This window comes from Sinocyclocheilus rhinocerous, unplaced genomic scaffold (assembly GCF_001515625.1).
Source record: "Sinocyclocheilus rhinocerous isolate Xijiao unplaced genomic scaffold, SAMN03320098_v1.1 scaffold1615, whole genome shotgun sequence".
In the NCBI taxonomy this organism is placed as follows: Eukaryota; Metazoa; Chordata; class Actinopteri; order Cypriniformes; family Cyprinidae; genus Sinocyclocheilus; species Sinocyclocheilus rhinocerous.
Genome location: NW_015645292.1, coordinates 304207 through 314060, shown reverse-complemented (window position 1 = coordinate 314060; position 9854 = coordinate 304207). Strand labels below are relative to the sequence as shown.

Sequence of the window (9854 nt, the reverse complement as noted above, 5' to 3'; positions counted from 1 at the left end):
TTTTTGAATTTCATAAAACACCGTTTTGTATGTTTTTCCTTCCTTTTGTTTTACGGGGACACAGGAAGTGTCCTCATAAACCATGTTTACGTTGTAGTACCCATGTCATTATACACATTTGTGTCCTCATAAACCATATATACCTGTACACTCGTGCGAGTGTGTGTGTGAGTGTGTGTGTGTGCGTGTGTGAGTGAGTGTGTGTGTGTGTGTGCGCGAGTGTGAGTGTCTCACACTCACACACAAAATCTTTTTGCAAGTCTCGCAATTCTGACTTCTGACTTGCAACTGCGAGTTTCTGAGAAAAAAATTCAGAATTGCAAGAAAAAAAGTCAGAATAAGACAAAAAGTCGCAATTAGCTGTGGCAGAAACGGGCTTCCATATATTTCCACCTCAAAATAAAAATAAAAAATTAATACTTTTTAATCCCACAGTTCTGACTTTTTTCTATGCAATTGCGAGTTTCTATCTCACAATTAGGACATTTTTCTTAGAATTGTATTTCTCACACTTGCAATTCTGAGTTTACATGTCACAAGTCTGTTGTTGTTTTTTTGTTTCCCCATGGAATAAAACAAATAAATAAAGGTAACTCCGACTTTTTATCTAACTTTTTAACTTATTGCAAGTTTATATCTTGCAATTCTTGTGAGACATAAACTCACAATTTCAAGATGTAAACTTGCAATTGCGAGAAAAAGTCAGAATTGTGGGATAAAAAAAAATAGCAAAAAGGTATTTTTATTTTATGGTGGAAAATAAAGTGAGTGGCGCTAAAAGTGCATTCAGTTTTATATGAAACAGATGAACGTGAATCTGACAAAGTTTTATTACGCTGGTTATTGAACATATTGCAGCAACTGGAAATGAAATGTCCGATGAGTAGCACTAAAAAGTTGCTCTATTGCATTTGAAAATAATGTACCGCCTACACTAAAACTGACTGAGAGTGTTAACAAAAGCAAATGAGAGTTAAAACCACACTTGCTAAAGCAATCATGCCATTTTATGGTGCTTCTACAAGTCTTTTAGTGTTTCACAGGATCTCGTGCATTGCAAACACACTGCTGTACCGGGTGCGCTATCGAGCAAGCTTACTACATCAGAAAAGCCACACGTATGGCACTGGTTATGTGATGCAAACATCAAAATGTATCAGTTTACAAATCAGGTGCTATGGTAAAAGTGTTTTGAGGTCATAACAGAGTTGTGCAAGCAACCACGCAAGAATAAGTCTTTATTAATCGCAAATCTGCCTCTGTAGTCATGATTCGTGTTAAAAAGGAATAAAAGTTGTTGGTGTTTTACTGCCTCTAGGATTCATTTCAGCAGGAAACTGCAGTGAATTGTACGTATAGGAACAATTGGTGTAGAAACAACAAAACTCATAATTACAAAGAAACAGCACATTAAACCAAACATGAAATTTTGAAGCATAAAGACTGAAATAGTATTTTCGTGTAAAGCATACTCTGATAACCAGTTTTTTACAAACATGTTTTTAGAGTGTAGGAACAAAAAGACTAGTCTTTAACTTTGTTTGTTACATGCAGCATCAGAGGAAAATATCAGAAAATAAATCAAGGATATTTTTAAGTGGTGTATTTGTGTATTCTGACTGTATGAATGATAATGAAGGTAATTACACCTGTATGTCTAGTTAAGGTCTCTCAGATTGGAGCAGATATCAGTCTGATCGGTCCGTTAGAGCTTCATCTGATAACACCAGCTGAGTCTGATTTATTCTTGCAAAAGCTTGACAGAGTGACAAGCAAAAACCCTTTTTAAGATGAAGGACATGACTATTACATTACAGTGTGAAGAGTGAAGATAGATATGCAGAAGAGAAAGCCAGTGGGATCAGGATCTTTGCACCTCTCTCTCTCTGTGTGTGTGTGTGTGTGTGTGAGATGCATTTGTGTCACGCTCAAGATTTCTCTCTGAGAGCTTAACCAAAGCATTTCAGATTAGTGTGTGTAGGCTGAATCTTAAAAATGTGAGCCGTCATTTAAAGCATCACACACAGTATGCAGCAGTATAACGCACGCATGACAGACAAGAGCCGATTAAAGGTCTCACCTCAATAGAGCAGGAGACACAGAGAGAGAAAAGATTCAGGGATGGAGGAGTGTGTGATTGTATAAGCAGAGCATCACATCCACTGTGTGTGTGTGTGTGTGTTTAAAACTAGTGTACACTATCATCAATTCAATTGAAATTGCACAAACAATGACTGTTTTCAAACAGGTCTTCTTATACACGTCTTTGTCTGCCGTGGGTTGAACAAACAGATAATCCTGCCTCAAATTCAATCTTGATTGAGTCAGAATTTGCCATATTGAGCCGGTCAATGAAGTTTGTTTATATAATATGAAGTTTTGCAATATAACATAATGTAATATAATATAATACATTTTTTATTTATTTGTTCATTTATTTATTTAAATTTGAAGTGAAATATGACCAGACATTAATTTTATGGGGTCTTCAATTGTCATGACAATGAAGTCAAACGAAAAAAATATATAATAATATAATGTAATATAATATAATAATATAATATAATGTATGGTAACGTAACATAATATAATATATATAATATAATTTGTTTGTTTGTTTATTTATTTAACTTTGAGATGAAATATAATCTGACATGCTTTCATGAACTTTTGTGGGTCTTTAATTGCCATGAAAATGATGCCATAATGCATAAACACTTACCTTATTTTCATAAAAATAGTCTTCTTAATATAATACAGTATAATATAATATATTACATTTTTCCTTTTATTCAACTTTGAGGTTTAATATGACTATACATGTTTTTGTGTTTCATGTAATGAGATAAAGAGAATATATTATGTGTCTTTCTACTCTTCAGAGCAGTGTGTGTATTTGTGTTTAATTATTGTTTAGACACACACACAGCTAAAGCGTAACTAAGTCTGTTTAGACTCTGAGCGAGAGCAGCTGTACAGACATTGTGCTGCACAGACCGCATGAATGATGATCCATCTACAGCCTCAGCTCAACTTCAGCTCCGATTCGCTGATATGTTGAAGTCCTGTGGTGTGACATACAGTATATGGCACTTATGACCATATTACCTAAAAAACCACATAATGTGTATTCTTTGTCACACCATATAAACTTGTGGAGACAAAAATTGTGATTAAAGGTGCAAAACTTTCCAATTACAGCAGTTGACTTACACACTTTCCTTTAGAGCCATATTGACAACAGCTCATGAACATTCATGTAGGTTTATATTCACAGGAGCTTTGATCCTTTTACAGTTCATTTTATTTCTAAACTTTATACACCTTTATTGGGGTGTTGATAAAGTTGAAGGTTCAAAGGTTGCGTTCCTATAAAACTTTGTCTTAAACGTTCGAACATTTGCAACCTTTGAACCTACAACTTCTTTAAGCACTACAAAATCCCACTGCTTTAATTTCATATATCACAGTAACAACAGCTGTCCTGTAGCTCAACCAGTAGGTCATGGGTTTGATTCCCAGGGAAAGCAAGAACTGATAAAAAAATGTAAATGTGTACCTTGAATGATTTAGATAAAACCATCTGCCATATGAATAAATGTAACTGTAAAATATAAAATTACATGTAACGCCCTGTTTGCTCAAACAGTTCAATAGAATTAATTTGAATAAAGTTGGATAAATAATAAAATAAACAGCACCAGTCTGACTTCTGGACGTCCAAAAACAATCAGATCAATCAGAGTCCTTTCATAGTGATGCTTCAGGACATCTGACGCTTTTAATCTATTCATTTTTACAGCATTGAATAAATGAGTTTTTATAGTACCGGGTTTACTATTTATAGTTTATAAGATCATATTTTCACATTTGTTTTCACGTGAAGTAAATATATTCTTAGTTTCTTAAAATTCATTTATTTCATTTTCTGTTGTTGTGATGAACCAGTTTGTGTTTTGCTGCACATCAAATAAACACAAGCTGAAACTCTCTCTTGCTTTCATTCCTCAGGCTGTTAATAAACGATCTAAAACAACTTTCAAAAGCATAAAATCACACATTTGGATTCCACCCACAGTTCAGATCTCCGTATCGGTCACACACACACTCTCTCACTCACTCACTCACTCACTCACTCTCACTCACATACACACACACACTCACACTCTCTCTCACACACACACACACACACACACACACTCACACTCACACTCACTCACACTCACACTCACACTCACACACACTCACTCACACACACACACACACACAATCACACACACTCTCACACTCACACACACTCTCTCACATACACACACTAACACTCACTCTCTCACATACACACACTCACACACACACACACACTCACTCACACTCACACACTCTCACACACAAACACACGCACACACACACTCTCACACACTCACACACACAATCACACACACACACAATCACACACACACGTTAAAGTGGCGTATTGCTCATCAGAAGAAGCATAAAGGATGTTTATACGTGACACGAGAGCGCACCGCGGTTCAGATGAAGCAGCATAATCATCATGACCTCCGTTAACGCATTTATGCAAACAGATGTATTTATAAATGCAGACAAACCAACTATATTCAATACGACTGTGAACACATCAGAGAAAACAAACCATCTTCAGCCCGAAGCAGGAACATCAAAGACGAGGAGTTTTGTAGGAAAATGCCAGTGATGTGAGCATGTCTATGTTTGTCACACTTTGTATCCTCACAAATATAAAGAAACCTGTTAAAACTGACATGTTTTATTTCTAACAATGAAAAAAGGTTCATATATGGGCCAAATTCAGTCTTCAAATCTAAAAATGGCTTGCGAGGAAGCGTGTTTGTGTTTGTGCATCACACACCTTCTTCTCCATCAGTTGTAGTTGCTTCTTGTAAAACTGTGCCAGATGTTTCAGCTCATCTTCTTTCTTCTTCAGCTGTCGGGCCTGATAAGAGACACAGAATAACCTGCTCAACGTCACGTGTTCATTCGCAATGCAACAAAACTCTTGATGGCTTTTAAACATGGTAGATGCTCGACTGCAGCATGATGAAGATCTGAAGTCCTCTGGTGTACCTGACGTATGACGGAAACGGCCAGTTCGAAAAGCCATGCACAACGGAAAGAGACAGAAACGCCATCATATCATCACAAACGCACTGAATAATGCGGAGATTAGCCAGGGAGAAATTAGCTCTCTGTGATGACAAACTCACCACTACCATGAAGTACAATAACACAAGAACAAAGTATGATGGGACAGAATGAAAAGACACACTACAGCTGCATGTAGAATATGATACACATTCAGTGTGTGTGTGTGTGTGTGTGTGTGTGTGTGTGTGTGAGTGAGTGAGTGAGTGTGTATGCGCACTGGTATTCTCTACATCATGCAGACCAAATGTCCCCACAAGGATAGTAATACCAGTAAATTATGACATTTTTTTTATCCCCATGAGGAAACAAACTTACAAATCATATAGAATGAATTTTTTTTTTTAAATGTAAAAATGCCTGTAGTTTTGTGTGAGGGGTAGGGTTAGAGTAAGGGGATAGAAAATACAGTTTGTACAGTAGAAAAACCACTACACCTATGGATGAATGAAGCCATCATGATAGGAATACCTGTGTGTGTGTGTGTGTGTGTGTGTGTGTGTTATTGCTACTGTAAGATTTCCGAATGTTTGGAGTCATATTTCTCATTTTCTCAGAGGCTTCAGATCATATTTGTGTTGTTGATTTGACTGAACACACACACACACACACACACACACACACATAAAGCAATAAAGCAAATCCACATTCAGTCTGTTTACTGACAGGAGATTTCACTCATTCACATGATGTGTGATTATCTGACTAACAGCTTTAAAGACAACATGGAGAAAAAAGTTTGTTTTCAGTGTTGTTATTGTTAACTACAACTATTAAAAGACTGTTTTTGGTAACTGAAATGAAATAAAATATAAATGTTAAAAACCTTGCAACATATCTAATTTTCATTTAAGTTGAAGTATTAAAATTACTAAAACTAAAAAACAAATAAAAATGACAAAAGCACACTTAAGCTAAAATTTAATTGAAAACTGAAGACAAAATAAAAACTAATAAAATAAAAATAAAAGCTAATTCAAAATATTAATAAATAGTATATAAAAAAATTCTGAAAACGACGCTCATCTTACCCTCTTATTTTAAATCACCTGTCATTATAGAGACACTTTTCACCGTGCAATCAGTTCATCACGTATAAAATCAAGTCCAAAGACATTTTTGTGGTTGAATATTGTGTGTGAATCTAGTATCACAGTTTCGTGTTGACTTTAAAGCGGCTCTGATGAAGAGACTGTGTTTGTCGTCTTATTTACATACAGCACTAAGAAGCAATGACACATAAAAACTACAATAAAACAGCTGTGCTGCTTACCCGAACACTCAACTCATCCGGCTGAGAAACAACAGAGAGGAGAGAAAAGTCATGACGAAATATAACATCTACCCTGACTGAGGTCCATCGGCTGCAATATTTATAAAAACATCAATGAAATGAACCCACATGAGGTCTGTGGCAGTTTTAAGCCGCCTCGATCTGTTTCTATAGGGCATCATGCGTTTCTTACAGTGGTTTGCTGTTCTTTTACACTCGTTTAGTTTAACTAACTGGGATTAACACATGTCTGGATGTCTAAATGAGTCTGAATACACATGTACGATCAGTGCTGTGGATAGCAATCAGCTGAGGGAAAAATGAACTGAAATGAACATAAAAGATTGCAATCGTGAGCACTAAAAGCTTTACATGCAAAACAGGGTAATTATAATTAACGATGAATCCTGGTTATTATAACAGCAACAAACAGCAACATTAAATCAAACACTCCTGCTGCCACCTAGTGCTACAAAACACTCATTGAAAAAATAAAGCATTTTAAACTGTATACTGTATGTCAGAGAAGGACAGACAGTGTCAGGAGAAATGAAAGAAGAGAGAAAGTGTGTGTGTGTGTCTTTGTCTGTTTGTGTGTGCGTATGTTTGTGTGTCTCTGTGTGTGTGTGTGTGTGTGTCTCTGTGTGTGTGTGTTTGACTTCAACTGTGTGTGTGTGTGTGTGTGTGTGTGTATGTGTGTGTTTGTGTGTCTCACCAGGTTGTGTGTTTCGTCTGGTTCCTGGCGTGTCTTTGCTTTCTCTCTCAGCGCCGCTGGGTTCATGTCGTCTCCCGCCATCTCTCTCTCTCTACGGCTGATCCGGGCCAACTCTTCCTGGACCAGAGCCTGCTCACGCTCGAACCTACAGCCAACACACACACACACACAGACACACACACACACACATCAGCTACAGGGACCGACAGAAACTAATTACATGACCATTAGACACCATTAAAAAATTGATCATGTTGAATAACTAGCCTTGAATTCAGCGAATGCGGGTCATATTTGAGCTGAAAATAAATTTTAATCTGATTTAATCTAATTTAATCATAATAATCTCATTCTCATTACTGTAATGTGAAAAAAAAGAATAATATTTTAATTAAACTAAGTATTTATATATCATGGTTGTATTAGATGTAATACTTTTCAGGGTTATTATCGTTCTCTAAAACCAAAACTATTAAAGGGGTCATATGATGCGATTTCAATGTTTCCTTTCTCTTTGGAGTGTTACAAGCTCTTGGTGCATAAAGAAGATCTGTAAAGTTGCAAACACTAAAGTCTCAAATCCAAAGAGATATTCTTTATAAAAGTTAAGAGTCAGCCACACCTACCTAAAACGTCTCGTTCTAACACGCCCCCACATGTCTACGTCACTATGTGGGAAGATTTGCATAACGCCGCCCAAATGTTCACGCAAAGAAAGAAGGCGTAACTTTTATTCTCGCTGTAGTATTTTTGCCGCCGCCGCCATGTCATGAAGACGCTGTGTGTTTCGTTGTGAAAGCGAAGCTACTTTGTTTGGCCTTCCAAAAGAGGACACGACTAGAAATCAGTGGTTAAGTTGTATTTACAACACTGTTCCAGAACACTTCAACCCAAATATTCAGATGTGTGCAGCACATTTTATGGAGGACTGTTTCCTGATCCTGGGAGAGTAGACTACAATGCCGGCTGTTCTGACTCACAGACTGTAAGTGCGTTTTTATATTTAAAGGATTTGCCACTGACGATTCAACGTGAGTTTTGGGCAGTGTAGAGTAGCACTTGTTGTTCGTCATTTCTCCGATCACAAATGCAGACAGGGTTTTATGTTTACGCGGCGTGGCGCGATGCAATGCAACGCGTTAAAAAGACAGCATAAGTCATTATAATCAGTAATTATGTCCCCACTGGATGCAACAAATGCCTCGTTTGTAATGGGTTTTAATGTTTTTGTCTCGTCGCTCCGGCCGGACACGGCATCAACAGTATGGGGAGGGGCGTAACATTTCCGTCTCACGTTTGAGGTATTCGGCCAATCACAACGCACTGGATAGCTGGCCAATCAGAGCATACCTCGCTTTTCAGACCAATGAGGTTTGTAAAAATCGACGCGTTTCAGAAAGGCGGGGCATAGAGGAGAAACAATAATGTACAGTATGTGGAAAATAATGTGTTTTTTTTACTTTAAACCGCATAAACATTTCATTACACCAAATACACAAAATAATGTTCTTTTTAGCAGCATCATATGACCCCTTTAAAAATGACAAAATGACAAAAACACGTAAAAAATTACTAACTAAATTGTTTTTTACAAAAAATAAAAATAAATAAATAAAAAACACCAATTCAAAATATTAATAAAAACTCTAACATTATATAAATAATACTAATATAACACTGATGCTTTTAATGTATGCTGATTTCAATTTAAAATATCATTGCATTACAGTATGTTTTACTGTAAAGTAAAAAATACTGTATTACAGTAATGAGACTTTAAAAAACTTATAATAAGAAGAATTACAAAAACAATTTTATCTCATAATTATTTATATAAGTAATTATTTTAATTATATTTTAATCAAATATATAATATACAGGTCAGGAGATTAAACATAATTGGTAGCACTTTATTAAAAGCCTTTATATATAATGCATGATAAAAGTAGTTTTAATGCATTAATTATGCTTTGTAATGCAAATTATAATGCATTGTATAAACTCATGAGTAAATGTAACCACAGTTATAATACATTATAATACTCATCTATTTCATTGTTACACCTTTATAAAGCATAACGCATTAAAACATGACAAACAAACCTTCAAACAGTATAATGCATTTTAACTTTGGTTAATTATTTCTGAAAAGAGAATAATGCATAACGTACATTATGAATCCCTTTATAATAAATGAACTTTTCCATGACATTCTAATTTATTGAGATGCACCTGTACATAAAGGCTTTAAGTAAAGTGTAACCACATGATTTACTGATTGTTATCAGAGCTGCAGTAGTTATGGCAGAAGATTTCTTCAGAAATATTGATAAAAATATCTAACACACTAACCGTCTTCTGAGCTCCTCCTGCGTCTCTGCTGCAGATGGCCCTGAAACATCAGAATTACAGTCAAATATGAGATATATAGCGAGTGTTGCTGAAGAGAGGAGCAGAAGCGGTCCTACCTGCTTCAGGTTTGGCACTCTCTGGTTTAGATGATGATGATGATGATGGTCCAGACTCCCGCATCCGCTGAAGAACATCACCGGACAACTGATATTAAAATAGCATCAACTGTGTTACGATTCCCTTTCTAAGGTGTATTTCTGGGTATGAACTTCAAAAGCTGCATATATATATATATATATATATATATGTGTGTGTGTGTGTGTGTGTGTGTGT

The 9854-nt window shown here is 36.0% G+C and overlaps 1 protein-coding gene across 5 annotated transcripts in view; it reads right to left on the bottom strand.

Moving 5' to 3' along the window:
* Positions 1–9854, bottom strand: part of LOC107705894 (MICOS complex subunit mic25a-like) — a 24461-nt gene that overhangs the window by 13623 nt on the left and 984 nt on the right. For 2 of the 5 annotated variants that reach the window (XM_016509410.1, XM_016509407.1), the window contains exons 2-6: positions 9638–9725; positions 9522–9561; positions 7170–7314; positions 6455–6475; positions 4889–4972 (exon numbers count right to left, since the gene is read on the bottom strand). In XM_016509410.1, coding sequence (XP_016364896.1) covers positions 4889–4972; positions 6455–6475; positions 7170–7314; positions 9522–9561; positions 9638–9725 — 378 coding nt within the window. The remainder of the gene's footprint in view (positions 1–4888; positions 4973–6454; positions 6476–7169; positions 7315–9521; positions 9562–9637; positions 9726–9854) is intronic. The other 3 variants (XM_016509411.1, XM_016509408.1, XM_016509409.1) reach the window with 2 other exon arrangements.